This window comes from Lissotriton helveticus, chromosome 3_1, assembly GCF_964261635.1.
Source record: "Lissotriton helveticus chromosome 3_1, aLisHel1.1, whole genome shotgun sequence".
NCBI lineage: Eukaryota > Metazoa > Chordata > Amphibia > Caudata > Salamandridae > Lissotriton > Lissotriton helveticus.
In genome coordinates this window covers 297230263-297250271 of record NC_136061.1, presented here as the reverse complement: position 1 = coordinate 297250271, position 20009 = coordinate 297230263, and the positions used below count along the sequence as shown (strand labels likewise).

The following is a 20009-nucleotide window of genomic DNA, read 5'->3' as shown; positions in this document are numbered from 1 at the left end:
GAAGTGGGGTGGAGGGGATCCCCATCACCTGAAGACTTCATTTTCTGCTGGAGGAAAAGTGGCTATGCCTTGTTCCTAGACCCCTATCTGCTGAGAGAGAGAAGGTGGGTGCCTGGTCCTGTGGGATGAGAGACTGCAGGAGGAGCTCAGTATATTCCCTGCATGAGGCACACCCAATGAAAGCCGGTTGCATTAGATAGCAAAGCCAGGAGTGACCCATAGCATACGTGGGTCTCCTTATCTCTTCACCATTTGAATTGCGGTTGTGCTAGCTGGCAGTTACTGTGGGCCTTGAGCTAGTGCTCCCACTGCCAGCAGAAAAAGGTGTCTCGTTGTTAAGTGGAGCTCTTTTGTTCTAAGCCGCCACAACTATATGTCACCACTGAGTGGAGCCTGGCCGCCTGGGTTATCACACTGCAGAAAGAGCTGTGCCATGACATCCAGTCCCATCATGCTTTAATTGTTCATTGATGCCGCTGCTGAGAAAAGTCTACTCCATGGGCTGCACCCACCACATCACATGATCTTAGGAGTCCATTGTGCAGGTACCGCAAGAATTCACCTGCAACTGGAGCAAAGGACTGGTTGTGACCAAACTAAGTAGAAGGTAAAAAGAAGTGAAATAAATAAATACATTCAGCATCTAGACCAGTGGAGTCACAGTGACATAATCTGCATCTCTGCCTCATTTATGGTTTTGGTAAGGAATGCTGTGGACTGTCGCTACTAGGGTCACCCTAGTGGGAGGTGAACACTGAAACATGGGAGTGGTGTACTTATTGAGATTGTAATCAGGAAGACCACCAGACATTAACTCATCTAATTGCATTGTTTAATATTGGGTTCTGCTGTGTGAATAATGTACTTGCTTTTACAAGAAGCATTGGCAAAGAAAATAGGGTTTGCCTATGTGAGCGCCCATCAGTGCGACCTGTTGTGCTACATTGTTTAAAGTGGAAAAAAAAGTGCTAACTGCTAGCATTGACTACATAACAGCACTTTCTTTCCTTTAACCCGTGTTGCAAAGTAGCCAGCGCTGCTGTGCAATATCGCTAAAAACAGCACAGGGGACATAACGGAGCAAGCAACAACAGGCAGGGAGGGTCGTGTGGTGAGAAACAGACGGTGGGGCATGAGAAACACAAAGGCTTATACAAAGGCTTATACAACAGACAAGAGGAGGGTGGCAGAGTGATTAAACAGACATGGGAGGAGGGCGAGGGAAGTGATGAAACAACAGACAACGAACAGCGAGGGGGAGACAATGGACAGTGGGGGAGGCGGGGAGTGGAACAATGAACAGTGCGGATGAAGGGCCAGGGTATGAAACAAAGGACAGTGCGGCTTGAGTGCAGGGGTGATGGACAGGGACTGCAGACACACTGGCTACAGGCAGGAAGTTGCTCTGCAGCAGGGACACAGATGAAGACCCAGGGAGCCTTAGGAGGAGGTACTGACCAATATGAAGCAAGGAAACAAGTGAAAGTCCAGGTAATGGACGGGCTGTAAGTCCCTTTAAAGAAGTGTTTTTTTTTACAAGAGAGTTTGCAAGTACTGTGCAGGCAAAAGCTAAAAGGAACAGCACTCGGTTTGACATTGATGTGATTGTGTCTTTTAGTTGATTGTTGAGTTCTGAGTTCTTGTTCTTCGAAATACCTCCCTGAGAAGCCTGTGACTGCTCCCCCTCAATACCGGAGAGTTAAGTGCAGAAAGGGTTGTACTTTGCGTAGTTTGCAGAGGCAGGCAGGACAGGACACCAGTGACAAAGTAACCCAACCACCATGGTTAGGGTCCAGTCGCCCTTGCCTGCCATGTATCCCTCCCTTTCTCGAACAGGTCTGACCCACCTTTTCGAAGTCATACTTGAATACTCTCCCTCCTCCATGAATATAAATCATAAAGTCTTCCCTGAACCAAAGCTCGCTCCCAAATTATTTTAAGGTAGGTCATGTTTGTTCTCTTGTAGAAATCTGGTACTCACAAAGAAGTGCTGAATAAATGCAGGCCTATCACTGGCCTCCTCTTCCTCTACAAGATCATAGAGATATGTGTCCCTATCAGCCTTCTGGAATACCACACCAGTAACTACCATATTTGAAGGGATTCTCAATCTAATTTCCAGTCTAGTCACAGCTCTAAAATCCCTGTCTCTTCAGTGAAAGCAACTTTAATCTCCTAGTACTTTTCGACAAAGCAGTGGCCACCAGTGATACCTTTGTTACGTGGAGCTATTAGGTAATGTTTTTAAAAAACAGGATATAATATTTATATGATACATGAATAATACCCAATGATACATTAAGTTTAAAATACAAAAATGGAGGACAGACTTGAAACAAAGTTTATCCAAGAGAAGACAGAATTTCTATTGCTATGCCTCAGGAAAGGCCCAAGAGTTCCCCCAATAACTGGACATATCAACATCAAAATAGTGGCCTTACACCTAAATCAATTACATCAGCAAAATCCCTTGGCTTCAGACGTGGCAAACGACTCCACCTTGACAGTGTCTGAAAGAGAAGGTCTGAAACATCAGAACACAGTTAAAATGTATCGATAGTCTCAAGCCCTTCCATTCAAAGTGAGACCTATAGGTGACTGTCAATGCTCTAGCCATCTCACATTTTGAGGATAGTAAAGATCAAATGACTGACCTGTCCAAATTTCACTTATGTCCCTCATGTGGCCCTCCATGTGGCATGCCTCTTCTGCGTAACACAAAGAGATTTCAGCACATCACATGCGTCCTTACATCCTGAGGTTGGCTTTCCCTGGAATGTCATTCGGCATATAACATTCCAAGCATTATCTTTACGGCTGTCTGTCTGAAAACAGCCTGAATATCTGTCACAAAAACTTCATATTTCTGATATAAACAAAATCCTGGACTCCCAATCCTACTGAAGATGGTCTTAGAATAACTTTCACGCCCAAACAAACAGACCCCACAGCCCGCAACCGCACCCCACAGATGTCGTCAAATGCCTCCCGATCTTATCCAAAGATCCAGTGCTAACCACATGGTCTGTCGTCACCCCAGAAGAAACCGCCGCCACCATGAAATTCATCCACTCAGGCGCCCCAGCCTACACCATGCCTACATGCCTACACCCCTCCCTCTCGCGATATTAACGTCCTCTCTCTTATGCTGTCACTTTTACTTGATGTTTAATGAAAGAGAACTATTGTCTTGTTTTGCTTTAGGTTATCAATTTAATTAATGGCTGTTCAATTTGTGTATGCTTATGTTGATATTTGTAGACTGCTGACGATGAAGTGCTGCAGGCATGACGTTTTGACAAGTCTGAAATTATCATTTGTTTCTTGTGTTTTCAGGTCAGCAGGCACTACATTTCGCACTATGGAGGGCTGTGGGACCGTGGTGAAGATACATCCTTCCTCTGCTGTACGTCTAATAATGTCGCCAAGGGTTTGCCTTTTCTATATGTAAAGGAGGGAAATGGGATGCAGAGAAATCTATACAATGCCATATACGTATCGTTATTGACTCACTTAACAGTAGAATGTGAACCACACAAATTGTCCTGGTCTGCCAAGGTGCAGTAGGGTACAACTTGAAATTAGCACCCTGTTCTCCTCTTCTAGAGTAATACAGCTATTGGATGATCACTCAATCTTTGTACCTGGACATTTAGGCTTTTGATACAATCAGGAATGGAAAATCATTTCTGTACCCATTGCTATTCATAATCTCATATGATCTATGATGCAGCTTATGTGATTTTATTGTTTTAGGGATGCCAGATACGTGCAGTGTACTCTAGACCGGTAAATATAGAAAGTGGAAAAAACAGCCAAAGAAAGTTTTCATTGGCCAGCAGGCAGATATAACACACTGTGCCGTAGTTATTGGTGCAGTTTAGACATAGGTGATTGTCCAGATCTCTAATATTTGGTTAGAGGAAAAGATTATTGGGAATGAAATGTAGTAGCCTGAGTTGAATATAGAAACACCACTGCCTGCCACTATAGGGTTGCCGCTGTCACGATGGAGTGAGTGCAATATTTAAAATTGCACCGGGAAGGAATATTTATATTTGGAAGAGATGGCAGAGAAGCAGCATCAGAGACATGTTTCAGAGACCTATTGTCGGGCCATTTCTTTTTAGAATGCTCAGACTTGTGCAAGTGCTGACTTGATGTGAAGGCTGGCAAATTTGCATAGTTGGAATTCTAAAATCCCCAGGCGGGGTTAGTGATATTGCGCAGAACCATGTCATGAGAGTTGAAAAGGTGAGAGAGAACAGAGGTATACAGGTAACAAGGTCAAAGGTAGCCTAATGAAATGTCGTTTTGCTGCCGGATTGTGCTTGATAAAGGTACCTTATTCTCGTCTTTCAGTCTTATTGCCATCATTCAAGCTTGTTTCTTCTTTTGAATATGCATCTGCGCTAAAAAAGGACTTGTCCTCTTATTGCTAAGTTTCAGGGTGCCAATCCTGGCTTTAATTTAACCGAAGCGGTGGGTGAATCAAAACATGGTATATCCCTCTACTGCAGGTTCCTTACCTACTAATATTGGTAGCATTTAAAAACAAATACACAGAAGTCTACTGTGCCTTCTGTTCACATCAAGACTTCCAAAGTCTGATCTTGTAGCTGAAAGCTGGCGTGCCTAAAATGTAATGCATTCTTACTGAGGAAGCGCTTGAGCATCCTCAGAAGAGTAAACACTTTATCTGTGATTTGGCCACAGTGTATATTCTGTGTTTGGAAAGTAGTGACATATGTGGTATATTTTGCCACTGCAACCCATACTGCAAATTGTCATGTTTTGTTATTATGAAAACAGTCCCACATCTGCAGGTACGAAGAATGATGAAAGGGTGCACTTGCTGAGACAATCTACACTTAAATTCAATTGCACCAAAATGTTGTGTATTATTAGTAAAGATGAAATTCATTATTTAATGATATATTTATAACAGATCCTGCGAGCATGTGATAACCCATTCCCTCACCTGTTGTATAGTTGAATGTCCACAGAAGTTCAGAAAGTCTCCTTTTGATGCAAGTGGCCAAAGAGGATTTTATACGAAATAGCATAAGGGGTATATATTGCCACTTCAACCCACGCTGCCCATTTCTCGTTTTTATCATTAAGAACACAGCCCTACATCTGCAATTAAAATGTGTATCATTGAGGGATATTGTCTAAGCCTGTTAAAACGGTGTTACCTGATTAAAACAGTCTATTAAAGGGCTTCTAACCCTAATTCATGCTCTGCTGATGATGGTCGTAGTCAGAAAGAGTCCTGGAACCGTAGTAAATCCAGTGGGACTGTTCTATTAGCTAAAGTATGAGCCAGTCTCATCTTTGCAACCAGGACTAAAGTCCTGCTGTATGCGGCATGAACATGTACTGTGTCTGACTGGCCTTATGACTTTCAGGCAGTGTCTGACAGGCTGATCTGACAGGCCAGTGTATGGGCTGTTTTTTTGGCTGTTTGTCGGCTAATTTATGGGCCTGTTTAAGGGGCGGTTTTTAACTGTTGATTTCCCTGATATTAAAATAAATATTGCCTATAGCAAGCTCAATCCATGCAGTCCTCCATACCTTGTTAACCACTTATACAGTGTATCTTTACTAGTACAAAACTTTTCCAATTTCAAAACATGGCCAAATATTTTGCTAACTAATTTATTATAGAGGGTCACTGTGCCACTTTTATTTTGGTGCAAAGACCAATTATCCATCCCACTCCTCAGACTCATATTATCTAAGAACCCGACCTGCACTACCGGCTAAACTCTGGAATATTGAAAGCTGTATCACCTGAAGAATGGTGCGTCTGACTGTAAATGGACTGTTATTGACTGTTTCCTAATGGATAGGCCTGCTGTGTAAGACTAGAATGTATACAGTCTTTGTAACCTGTGGGATTGCTGAGCTGCCTTAAGGGCTTAGTCAGTAGGAACTATTCAACCAGAGGAAACATGCCACTGTCTGAGGCCTGAGCCAGCAAGAGCTGTACCTCTGGAGTGGTAACTGCAGTCAAACCACAGTCTAATGACCTAGACTAATATAAAATGTCACCAGAGGGATAGCTGTATTGTGTAAGGTCTGATCCAGAAATAGTTGTGCTGCCTGTTTGATATCCTGGCTATCAAAAGCACAAGGAGAAGCTATTTAGCCTCAGGTTGGAGCTACAAGAGCTGTACCTAGAAGAGAGCTCTGTTGTTTAAGGTCTGAGGCAGGAAGTGGATAGGTCTGATCAGATCTAATAGGAGTTTTATTACCTGACGGATTGATTTGCAGTCTTTGGTGTGAGCGTGTAAGAGCTGTGTCACCATAGATAAGGCTCTGTCGCCTTGTGTTTCACCATGTAAAATATGTCACATGAGAGGGACCTCTTTTGGTATTTTTGTCAAGCCAATCAGCCTCTTACTTGAGGAATAGCTGCATTAACTCACCCCTTAGCATATAGGATCTTTCTTGCCGGATGTCACTCTCCTATGTAATGCCTCAACCTGTTAGCACGTTGACACTCTAGGAATCTCTTAAATAATGACTGAGCCCTTTAATTTTGTGTCACACAAAGATAATATCTTCATAAAACTAGGGTTACCAGAATACTCCATGTAACCCAAATATCTCATTACCTGCCTTGGTTCATTTAAATTAAACAGCTTGATTAAAAACCCTTAAACACAATAATGTTTTTAATGAAAACCTAGAATTTGCCAATATTTGTCCGCGTGACATGGCGTCATCTGGTAACCCTATGCAAAACTGACTTTGTATTTACACTAGCAAGTTTGATACAACAAGGAAAACGTTCATTCTTAACACAAGGACTTGGAAAACTTGTGTTCGAGGCATGTGAGCTGTAGATCACATGCTATGCATAGATCGCCATCTAGTGTTCGGTCCGGATGTTTGCCCTTTGTTTTTCTTCGAAGAAGTCTTCTTAGTCACGAGGAATGATGACTCCTCCTTTCCGTGATAGTGCGCATGGTCATCGACTCCATCTACAGATTTTTTTCTTTCCATTATCGGGTTTGGATGTTACTCGCTGCGCTCCTGTTCAACACCGATTCTACGGTTTCCCTCAGTGCGTAGAACACTCACACTCTACGGTATTGTTTTCGATCGCGTATTCCATTCCTCACGTATTGTGTTTTATTTCGGAAAAACCCTCTTTCAATCGGAGAGCTCGTGGTAGGCCATCAGGCCGAGCGGCGTCGGTTCGACTCGCAGTCGATGCCACGTGAAATACCCGCGCACCGACTCACACAAAGTGTGCAACCTGTGTTTGTCATCAGAACATAGTGAGCAGGACTGCAATGCATGCCAAGCTTTCCGACCTTGGGCTCGACGCCTCGACATGCTGAGCCAACACACAGGCTCCATTCCGGACCTCTTCGGACCTCAATCCGATGAAGAAGCTGGCGATGCTATTGGGGCCGAGGAGGAACAGGATCCAATCTCCCTTTCCGAGGACGGCTCCAATCAAGATGAAGACATCCCGCATGGACAATGTACTGCAAGTACAGTCCCTACCTCACCCAAACTTCCAAGTCCACCTAAAAAGAAGGCTCCGGACCAACCCGCGCCCTCAGGCCCCGGTCGGCACTGAGACCACGCTTCTGACGCCCCACCTTAAAGCTCGGCACCGAAGCCAACTCAAAAGCCCCACTCCAATTCGAGAACTGTGCCAAAGCCTTTGGGATCGAAGCCCAAGTCCAGCTCCGAACATCACCACTTGGCACCAAAAAACACTTCGGATCCAAAGACACCAACCGCCGAGCCGTCAGCACTGAAAACTTCGGCATCGAAACAGATGTACCAAAATCATCTAAACCAGACCCGAAACAAAAGGTGTTGTACATTCACCCTAAAACTGGACACATTACCACCAAAGTGACTTTAAAAAGAAGGACTGATACTGAAGAGGAATATCACATTCCTTTGAATAAGAGAAATATTGGAACTAACCCTACCCCTCCTCCTCGTCCTCTTCCAGCAGCACCTTCTCCTCAGTCTCTACCTGTGCCAACTTCACCTGAACACTCAACACCACATACACCTGACAACCAGTATGATGGGGATGGGGATGGTAATGATGATAACCAGCAAGGACCTACTGATGAATGGGACGACTACAACAATGACTCGCCCACAGACAACGATCCTGACATACTCTACTAGGCCCTCTCCACCAGATGACAGTGTAGGCTATGTTGAATTGCTAGGCAGGGCTGCCAATTACCATGGGGTGCAGCTCCATAAAGAATCCCTCGAAGAGGATTTCCTTTTTGAAACACTTAATAGTACACAAAAGTCAACACATACGTTACCCATGCTGAAAAGGATGATCATGCATGCAGACGACATTTTTAACGATCCAGTGAGAGCACGTATTCTTACCCCTAGGGTGGATAAATAGTATAAGCCATAAGGAGACAATTACCATTAGACTCATTGGTAGTTTCAAATGCAAGTAAAAGGTCAAACTCCCAAGCTTCATGGGATGCTCCACCCCCAGATAAAGTATCAAAGATTCTTGATGCGTCAGGGAAAAGGGTAGCCTCACAAGCAGCAAACTTATGGCACCTATCTAACACACAAGCGCTATTAGCCAGATAGGACTGTGCGCATTGGGATGAAATGGTACAACTCATCCAATTTCTACCCCAAGAGCAGAGATCTAAAGCACAAGACATAGTACGGGAGGGACAGCATATTTCAAACAATCAAATCAGATGTTCCCTAGCTGCTGCTGACACATCGGCAAGAGCGATAAACACTAATGTCCTTTTAAGAAGACAGGCCTGGCTACATATATCGGGGCAAACCTGAGGTTCAGACCTCGATATTGAATACACCCTTTGATAAACAACATCTCTTTGGCCCAATGGTAGATTCTTCACTGGAAAAGATGAAGAAGGACTCTGAAGTGACCAAATTAATGGGAGCCCTTCAGTCCGCACAAGGCCATGGTTCCATTCCGTGCTCCTTCTATCAAGCAGGGTCCAAAAACTCTTCAACGGAACTGCATCCACATACAAAGGCAATAACCCACCCTCTTGCTCTAAAAACTACTTCAGAGGGGGCTACAGAGGAAACAACGGCAGAGGTAGAGGTTCTAGCACACGCACCTCCCCCTCTAATACAAAACAATGACTTGCCCATACTTCTCCCCAACCACTTAACACCTGTCGGGGAAAGACTGTCAGATTTTTTACCAACTTGGCAGTGATTAACAACAGACAAGTGGGTTCTACAAATTATCTGTTCTGGTTACTGCCTGGAGTTCATCAACACTCCTCCAAACATTCCCCCAAAGTCACACAAACTTTCACCGGATCACCTACACCTCCTCAAACAAGAGGTACAGTCTCTACTACTAAAAGGAGCGATAGAGCCCGTACCACCACAACATCAAGGGTAGGGTGTGAACTCCTTTTACTTCCTAATTCCCAAAAAGGACGGCTCTCTCAGACCATTATTAGATCTCAGAGAACTACATTTTTATGTACAGTCAGACCATTTTCACATGGTAACACTTCAACAGGTCCTAACTCGTTTACAAAAGGGTGACTTTTTGGCAACTCTAGACTTAAAAGACGCCTACTTTCATATTCCAATCCACCCTGCTCACCGCACATTTCTCAGGTTTATGGTAGCAGGTCTACATTACTAATTCAAAGTACTCCCATTCGGAGTCACTACTGCCCCCAGAGTCTTCACAAAATGTCTGGCAGTAGTAGCTGCTCATCTAAGAAGACAAAGCATACATGTCTTCCCATACCTAGACGACTAGCTCATCAAAGCCAGCACATACCAGCGATATCTCAAGCATACTTCCATAACCATTCACGTCCTTCACCAACTGGGGTTTACAGTCAATGTGTTAAAATCACATCTTCAGCCAGCCAAAACTCAGAAATACCTAGGAGCCACTTTAGATACTCAAAAGGCTCTGGCGTTTCCCAACGCAGCCAGAATTTGAAACATTCAGATGTTAGTTCTCAAGTTTCAAGACAATCTATCACTTCCAGATCGAGTTTATATGCAACTGCTGGGAGTGATGGCGTCTTGCATCTTGATCGTTCCCCATGCCAGGCTGCACATGCGTCCACTTTAGGAATGCTTAGCTAGTCAGTGGAACCATGCACAAGGGCTATTAACCGATCTAGTGCTGGTAAGCGGCCGTACTCTTTGCTCTCTGCATTGGTGGAACACACAAAATTTGTCAAAAGGACGCCCTTTCATAGACCCCGTTCCACAGACAGTATTAACAGCAGACCCGTCGCTTACTGGCTGAGGAGCTCATCCTCAGCAACACACAGTACAAGGTCTCTGGAGCTGACTGCAAAGGATGCTCCATATCAATCATTTAGAACTGATGGCAATCTTTCTAGCTCTCAAAGCTTTTCAAGATCATCTGTCTGGCAAAGCTGTCTTGGTTCGAACCGACAACATGACAGCTATGTATTACATACAGAAACGGGGGGCAGGGACTGATTGGCACACGGGCATGGGCCAAAGGGCTGGTGTCGCAGTGCCCTCTGTGGACCGTTTTCTTCCCCTTTCCCAGTCCACAGAGAGCACTGGACAGGGATAGGAAAGCAGCCTCGCTGTGCGGCCGTTCAGCGATGAACAGCTGTGGCCTCTTCTTCATCCTCTGCCCTGCCAAGCAATCACGCTGATGGTGGGCTGGGGAGGGGTTATTGTGTGCAAGAATCGGCCTCCCAGGGGGCCAGGTGTTCCTAAGGCCATTGAGCCATTTTCACCTCGGCCCCACTGGGGCCCACGTAGCCCTGAAACAGTGTCTGCATTAACACCTTGCCCACAGCCCTTCTCATTCAGGGCATAGTGGGTGAGGAAGAATGGGTCTCAGTGGGGGCCAGGTGATGTTGGGAACTCGCACCATCTTCACCTTAGCCTTCCCCACCCCCATGGCTGGCCCAGCAGCTGTGTTTTTTGCTTTATCCCTTTTCTTGCTAGGCCATTGCCCTGAGGCAGTGAAGGGCTGGGGATGGCTGACTAATTTACAAATAGCTGGGCGTCTCTGTTTTTCAGGTGCTCCTGCGCTGGAGGGCCGGGGTATAATATTTTAAGGGAAAGGGGCCTCGCTGTTTTCAGGTGCTCATGCGCTGGAGGGCTGGGTAATAATTTTGTAATAGAAAGGGGCCTCGCTGTTTTTCAGGTGCTCCTGCGCTGTAGGGCTGGGGAATGATTTTGTAATAGAAAGGGGCCTCACTGTTTTTCACGTGCTCCTGCGCTGGGGAATAATTTTGTAATAGAAAGGGACCTCGCTGCTTTTCAGGTGCTCCTGCGCTGGAGGGCTGGGGAATAATTTTGTAATAGAAAAGTGCCTCCCTGCTTTTTAAGTGCTCCTGCGCTGGAGGGCTGGGGAATAATTTTATAATAGAAAGGGGCCTTGCTGCTTTTCAAGTGCTCCTGCGCTGGAGGGCTGGGGAATAATTTTGTAATAAAAAGGGGCCTCGCTGTTTTCAGATGCTTCTGCTCTGGAGTGCTGGGGAATAATTTTGTAATGGAAAGGGGCCTCTCTGTTTTCAGATTCTCCTGCGCTGGAGTGCTGGGGAATAATTTTGTAATAGAAAGGGGCCTTGCTGTTTTTCAGGTGCTCCTGCGCTGGAGGGCTGTGGAATAATTTTGTAATAGAAAGGGGCCTTTTCAGGTGCTTCTGCCCTGGAGGGCTGGGGAATAATATTTTAAGAGAAAGGGGCCTCGCTGTTTTCAGATGCTCCTGCGCTGGAGGGCTGGGGAATAATTTTGTAATAGAAAGGGGCCTCACTGTTTTTCAGCTGCTCAGCTTGTAGGACATATTCACCTTGGCCCTGTGTCCTTCCCAAGAACAATAGAATCCCACTTACATTCCTTGTGTGTTTCATGAAAGGACACGCCCGCGAATGTGGGCCACACCGCGCAAATGTGGGCCCGCCCAGCGAATGTGGTCCCCGGCCCGCGAATATGGACCACTTTTTTTTGTCAGTACCTGGGCCAAATTGTGATCCCAATCCGACCCTAGGGGGGGGACACACTCTCCAGCTGTCACACTTAGCCCAAGACATCTGGAGGCGGGCTATTCACCACATTATCTATCTCCTAGCAGAACACCTCCCAGGAGTGAACAACCAGATTGCGGTCCTCCTCAACAGGCAGAGTTATCAAATACACGAATGGGAACTTCACCCTAAAGTTCTCCTCCCATACTTCCAAACTTGGGGACTCCCTCCCATAGATCTGTTTGCAACACCCCAAAACGCAAAATGCCAAAGCTTCGGCTCAAGGTACCCACACCCATTATCCAGAGGCAATGCTCTATGGATGAACTGGTCAGGGATATTTGCGAATGCTTTTCAGCCTCTCCCACTAATTCTATGAGTGGTTCGGAAACTCTGGCAAACATCTCTCAAACTAATCCTGGTAGCTCCTACGTGGGCACGTCAACCATGGTTCACAACAAAATTGGAGCTCTCCCTGGTACTGCATCATAAATTACATTTAACTCCCAATCTCCTCACACAGAGCCATGGAGAAATCAAACTCCCAGATCCCAAACAACTGTGGCTCCTGAAGTCATAGAGTTTGGTTATCTGAATCTTCCACCAGACTGTATGAACATCATTAGGGAGGACAGAAGACCTACCACAAGAGCCTGCTACGCAGCCAAATGGAAACATTTTGTTATCTATTGCAATAACAATCACATCAACCCTCTTGATGCTTCCATACAAAACATTCTCTGCTACCTGTTACATTTGCAGCAGTCAGCATTGGCCTATACTTCCATCAGACTGCATCTCGCTGCATTAGTTGCGTATCTTCAAAATAGGCAACATCTATCCCTATTTAGAGTGCCTGTGATCAAAGCCTTCATAGAAGGACTAAAAACATTATACCACCAATAATTCCAACTGGCCCAGTATGGAATCTTAACATAGTCCTCACAAGATTAATGGGCCCACCATTTGAACCCATGCACAAATGTGAACTACAGTTCCTCATTTGGAAAACAGCTTTCCTCGTTGCAATCACTTCATTGAGGAGAGTGGGTGAACTACATCCACTAACCATAGAAGAACCTTTTTTCCAACTACACAAAGATAAAGTGGTTCTTCGTACAAATCACAAATTCCTACCTAAGGGAGTATCTGCATTTCACATAAATCGGTAGAATTGCCTGTATTCTTCCCTCAACCTGATTCTGTTGCAGAACAAGCTCTACACACCTTAGATGTTAGAAGAGCACTATTGTATTACACGGAAAGAACAGCATCATTTTGTAAGACCTAACAACTCTTTGTCGCTTTTGCTCCACCTCATAAGGGCAATCCTATCTCCAAATCAGAAATTGATAGGTGGATTGTTAAATGTATTCAAATTTGCAATGCAAAAGCCAAGAGGACTCTAACTGTATCCCCTAAAGCTCATTCCACCCATAAAATAGGGGCTACTATGCCTTTCTTAGGGAACATCCCTATTACTGATATCTGCAGAGCTGCAACATGGTCCACACCACACACATTCACCAAGCACTATTGTGTAGATGTGTTAGCAAGACAACAAGCTAATGTGGGCCAAGCAGTATTTTAAACGCTGTTTCAGACAACTCCATCCGTTACAGGATAGCCACCGCTTGGGTGAGACTGCTGTATAGTCTATTCATAGCATGTGATCTACAGCTCACATGCCTCGAATGGAAAATTATACTTATCCAGTATGCATCTGTTCTTGGCATGTAGAGCTGTAGAATCTCCTACGCCCACCCGCCTCCCCAGGTACCTGTAGCTGCTGTAGTTCTCTTGTCAGTATACATAGATAAAGATGGATATCTCTATTCTTTACTATTACTCCATTATCTCACCCTCTGCGGGAAAACAATCTGAAGATGGAGTCGATGACCATGCGCACTATCACCGAAAGGAGGAGTCACCTACCTCGTGATTAAGAAGACTTCTTCGGAAAAAAACAAAGTGCAAACATCGGGACCCAACACTAGATGGTGATCTATGCATAGGATGAGATTCTACAGCTCTACATGCCAAGAACAGATGCATACTGGGTAAGTAGCATTTTCATTTAGTATTGTTTTGGTTCAAAGAAAACAAAAACACTTGTTAATGATCTCTTGATTTCCAGCTCTACAGACACGAGGCTGAGCTGGAGTGGATCATGTTTCACGATGTGCTTGTGACGTCCAACATCTATGTGAGGACTGTGTGCCCCATTCGCTATGAGTGGGTGAAAGACTTGCTGCCAAAGCTTCATGAAGTGGATGTGTATGAACTAAGTAGCGTGGCCAGGGAAGCTGTGACCGAGAAGGAAATCGCAAAGTGGAACATCAAGGAGGGGTTGAAGCGTCAGAATGGTGAGCAAATAAGCTTAATATGCAGCAATGAACTGATGTTGCTGCAGTGTGCTGCTGAGCTCATAATTTAATGTCAATCAGTCTGTCGGCCGAATCTGTCCTAAAGAATCCATGGAGAAGATTTCACGACAAAGAGAAGTGAGGTTTCTCATAGGCAACAGCTCCAAGCAGTCTGCAAGCATGGAATCTTTAACAGGGTAAAAGGAGAGGGGTATACTGCCTGTGGAACTCCACCTGATCCCAGAACCTGAGTTGGAACTTGGAAGTAGACATATAGATATAAAACAAATATGGCTCATGCCACTGCCGGTATAACCCCTTAAAACAAAGAGTGAGCATGGAAGCTTCTGAAACAACTGGGCTGGTGGTTGGGCCCTTAATACTCCACTGGTAGCCATTGAGTAAGTGTAGGACATTCCCAAAGTTCAAGGAAAGGGATGTAAGTCGTACCACTGGAAACATAACCCTCTACTACAGAGGAAGACTAGAGGCTTCCGTGGGTCAGTATGAGCCATCAGAATTTGACCCTTTACAATGTACAGTTAATCACTGGTGCATAGAATGAGCAAATAACTGTTTGAGGTTCAAGGGAAGGAAGAAGAGTCCAATCTATTCCCTGCAAGGCTCTCCATATTGGCAGTGTATCAAAAAGGATACTTTAACACTTCGGGCAGAGAAAGGAATCCACCTCTTACACTCCACAGATAATCCTTGCAGCAGTTCAAGCTTTAACAACCCAGGATGAGGGATCGAGCCCCTACAGCTTCACAGGGAGGCCCGTACAAGAATCTTTTCGCAGAGGTTCTAAAGCCCAATTGAATAGATACATCCCACTTTTTTGTGCTGCAATGCACAGAAAACCCATGAACCACAGTCCTACCATGGAAATTACCATGGCTCCAAACCCCAAACTAACCTTGCAATATGAGCTGCATATGTAATCATTGTAGCTTCAATGGAAACTTGTGCGTTTAGAAATTGAACTTCTCTACATCACACAGTTATACCTAAAAGAAGATTGTGATTATTGAAGCTTCTAAACTACAGTGGCCAAAATAGCCCGTAGGCAACCCCTGTAACTAAGTTGGGTAGAAAACCATCAATAATCCAGTGAGAGAGGTGTTTCCCATAAGGTGGCATGAGGATTCAGTTCATCAGGATGTAAGTTTTAGGGGTGCGCAGATTGTGAGCTCTGCGGCTCCCATTTCATTGAAGGCATTGTCTAGTATGAGTTAGGCTCAAACTGTCCTTGTACCAAACAAACCAGCAGTGAGGACTAGGCTTTTATTAAACATGGGTGACTAAAGCCACTTCTCAATTGTCAATACCTGTAGCAGATCCAGCATGGCATTTCGGGTTGGAAAATAAATATGATGTGCAATGGGGCGAGAACGACCCAGCAGCATAGTGTGAGCCCTAGAGCTTCCACAGTCCAAGGGGGAGGGTAATACTGCTTCAAGGCATAGTCTCTAATACAAATCCTTGCTAAATATCCTCGCATAAATATCTAAGTTTTTCGTGTCCTATAGAATTCCTAGTTACAATTCTTTGTTTGACAAATTATGACTGATGTTTGTGATATGCACATTTCAGTTGCTGTAATTAATGACATTAACTAATCCTAATATGTGGTATAAAAAAATCCTGTTTCGATATTTAAACAGATCTTGGGTTCTGTGTCATTTAAGAGAAAACCCTCAATTAAGAACACTATCTTTTGGATCAAAGTTCATTTTTTAGATGATTTTCCTCCGCTTAAGGATATGTTCTCTCTTTGGGGGTGAGTGTCTGAAAAGTGTCAGCGCTCCGTCCATCATCTCCTTGTGTTTGTTTGCTTTGTGCACCCTAAGTTGGCAAGGTATACCCAGATGTGGGTCCCTGGCTCACGTTGCCACTGGATTCAAGCGAGCCTGGCTGATGAGGGGTTTTACCCCGAAACTGGTCCCAAGGAAGACCTGGCTTGGCAGTTTGGGCTGGACTGTTCCCATGAGGCACAGGATCAAGACTGATTTGCATATGGCTGGGTCTGAACTGGGGTGGCAAAGTGAGCTAAAGAACGATTTTATTTATTTATTTATTTAAAGAGTTTTTTATATAGCGCTGGCTAGACCCGAAGGTATCCGAGCGCTTTACATGAGAATCAACAATGTAACAGAAAAAGATCAACAATTACACAATGCATCAAAAAATAGGCAATACAATTAGAAGAGGTGAGAAAGGAGAAAGAAAAGTAGTGGAGGGGGCAGGGGAGGTGAGAAAGGGAGGATAAGGGAAGAGACAACAAGGAGAGACGAAAGGAGGCCTGTCTAAAGACCGACTGGGTAGGTGACGACCAAGGCGGGAATCCACGGTCCATCTCCCCTATAGCTAAACCAGGTAGCTCCATCGGCATCAGACAAAATAGTTCAGTCTCAATACATTGAGAGAGGAGAGAAGGAGAGACATAGATAGAGGGAGGATGCGGGAAGAGACGACAGGAGACACGAAAGGAAGTTGGTCTAAAGACCGACTGGGTAGGTGACGTCCATGGAGGGAATCCCCGGCCTGTCTCCCCTGTAGCTAAACCAGGTAGCTCCATCGGGCATCAGACAAAATAGCTAGATCTCAATTGACGAGGGAAAATTCACAGAACAACAGGGTGGGGACTAAGGGCCCAGAAAGGTGAGGGCAAAGGTCAGTAGCAGGAAAGTGGAGTAGAGCAGAGAGGGGTAGGGGGAGGAGGGAGATAAGGTCAGGAGAGACGCAGGAGGGGTTTGTTGCGGCCGTCATTTTAGGCAGGTACAGGCAGTATTTCAGGAGAAATCACTGTGTGGGGTGACTACATCGCAGCTTTGTTGTCTCTCGTGTCCCTGTAGGCACTGAAAACTCACTGCATACCACTGTTGTTTTGGGCTTGGCCATGCTTCTTTTAGGCTCTCCGCATGTTGGTCGCTTTTGTGCACCAGGATATCGATGCACGTGTTCATGGCGTCCATTTTGGTTTCTACAGAGGTGAGGCTGGACTGTATTACTAGCAGGAGAGGGCTTTTAAATCGTCTGTGGAGGTGGGCCGTCAGGAGCTGTGGATTGTTCACCGTCCATTTCCACCTGTGAATGGGAGGATTTTCGGTGTCAAAGGTCAATTTTGGCTGTTTACCTTCTGTACGGCCCCCCTTGAATTATATTTCTGCTCTTTGCACATTTTGGTATCTCATAGTTGACTTTTCAACTAATTGTTGAATTGCATGTACACATTTTCTGCCTTTTCCATCTCACCTGGTTGTCTTATTCTTAATGATGATGGAGGACTTCATTAGATGTGTATCCAACGATTAACCAAATATCCTTCTTTGTCAATAGATGATTTGGAAAAAATTGGATACCAATTATATACATATATTGTTACGTAAATGTATGCTGTGTAGGAATTCGAATAATAAATTAACAGTTGCACATCTCACTTATCTCTAGTGTAACACAAATCCTAACATTATGTTTCCAGAAGGAGCATTAGAAGATGCTTTGAAGAAAGCTAAAAGAAGAAATGATGATACATCCATATTGGACGCTCGGGCTCGATACCTGCAGAGGAAGGAGCAGAAGACTGAAAACGTAATGAAACAAGATTTTTAACAGCTGAGAAATGCAGTTTCCATTACTCTTAAAACAGTATCAGGCTGTTCATACTGGCCCATGGTGGGCTTTAATACTACCATTTCCTGGTGGAAAGGGATTTGTACATCAAGACATTTGTAGTAGATGTATATATAATTGTGTGTGCATAAGAATAATTGAGTATGCATGGGTGTACAGGTGGACTTCTTTGTAAAAATGAGTGCAGTGTGATGCAGGAGGCCATATGGGCAACTTCCTTCATCAGTAAGAAATATCACCAAAGCCTTTTCGTGCACACTGAAATGTATTATTGCTCTTACAGAATGTCCCAGTGGATAAAAAAGACCTTGGTTTGTTGATTGAGTTTCTCCAAGCAGACCATTTTGTGGTGCAGGCAAAACTCTGACCATAAGATATCATTGGTCGAATGTTTGCACATGGGCGTTCTAGATGTGATGCTGTTACCACTGGTTACTCTGTTAGTCAACTTGCTGATCACAGCTCCAAGCCTTCCTCTGCACTCACCATGAGTTATGCTACTGATACAAGATTGCAACGAGCCAACAATGCAGAGTTGTAATGTAGAGAACAATATGTCTCAAGGTTGAATGTGTAGCTGCATTCTTATTTGAGCCCTATATTAAAATGATTTGTTCTTATCTTTTTAACTTGTGGTAGCCTTTTTAAATGCAGAAAGGGTTTATGTACCCATGAACAAAAGACATGAGACAATAGAGGCCTGATTCCCAAAAGTAAATTTACATTTGCAGATCTACTCACGTGTAGATCTAATCTTACATAGAGATAAAACACTCCACTTTTTTGTTATTCACCATAGGAGTTGGGATTCCCTAAAGAAATAGGCATATCCTATATACATGACCCAAATCATACTTACCTGACACTCGTTCACCTGAAAACACATAAATACAGCCCACACCCTAGGCCCTGCCCTCTTCACCTTCAACCACATGAAGCTACAGCCAACAAGTATCACAATTCGGCATCCAGGACACATACAACAACATTCAAGAGGATGAGTGTAGGAAATCCGCCATTTCTGCATCATTGCACAGCCTTTTTTGCCTCTTGCTGGACCCTGTATTGTTGCTGGTTTTAGAACTCTGTACACTTGCTAAATAGTGGTAAAGTATACTGTACCTCGGAATGGGAATGGCTAGAAAAATGGTGTCTCTCTAGCAAAATAATTAAACAACAATTTGTAATCATTAAAAATCAATTTCAATAGTAAATTCGTATTTTGGATAAATATTTAGGAAAATGTACTTTTGCAAAGTAACCTTTTGCATGCCTAAAGCCTCTAGAAGCTGTTTGTATTTCCTTGGCTACGTCTGCCAGCTATTCACATGTTTGAATACCTGTGAAATGCCTCCCAGAAACAAACAGGAAGCTACCCAGATTGGGCAGAGTGACCCTTCAGAACCTGACAGGATACGTATGGTTGGGCTGTGAGCATCACCTAACACCTTGGGCTCACTTTACAGGGCAAGAACAGGATGCAAGACCGTTCTTGGGTACCCACTGTCTGGTTGTTGAAGTACCTGCTTCAAACTGGATTTTAGTGTACGATGTGTATGGAAACTAGGATTACTATAGTACACTCCCTCCACACACCCCCAGCTCTCAGAGCCCAAGTTTAGTTTGGCTGAAGACTTCCACCATTGTGAAAATGCCCAAAGTGGATAGGATTGGCCCCAGGAACTTATACTCTATTGTCCAGGGTCTACCCAGGAGTCATTCACATCCACTAGCTCGTTCGAGGCATACACGTGGCACCTCTAGGCACCCACTTAGAACATTCCTGAACCTGCTATTTTCAACCTGAGAGAGCCCTCAAAGGGACTGGACCCTCTCTCTTTTGTACCCAGTACAAAGTAGATTCCAAGGGTTTTAAGACTGACCACCTGTTAACGCTACAGGGAGACCACAAGCTACAAGAGGCTTTTTCCGGCAACTGCCCATCTGACTAGCTGTACTAACTGGACTTGGAATGGGCACTGCTGTTAGCCTCTGACTTGACACCCTGTGA

General features: G+C 44.5%; 1 protein-coding gene across 3 annotated transcripts in view; it reads left to right on the top strand.

The window, feature by feature from the left end:
• Window positions 1–20009, top strand: part of DHX40 (DEAH-box helicase 40) — a 418899-nt gene that overhangs the window by 376182 nt on the left and 22708 nt on the right. For 2 of the 3 annotated variants that reach the window (XM_078679838.1, XM_078679839.1), the window contains exons 16-18: window positions 3337–3406; window positions 14137–14365; window positions 17847–17956. In XM_078679838.1, coding sequence (XP_078535964.1) covers window positions 3337–3406; window positions 14137–14365; window positions 17847–17956 — 409 coding nt within the window. Of the gene's footprint in view, window positions 1–3336; window positions 3407–14136; window positions 14366–17846; window positions 18623–20009 lie in introns of those variants that run through there. The other variant, XM_078679840.1, reaches the window with a different exon arrangement.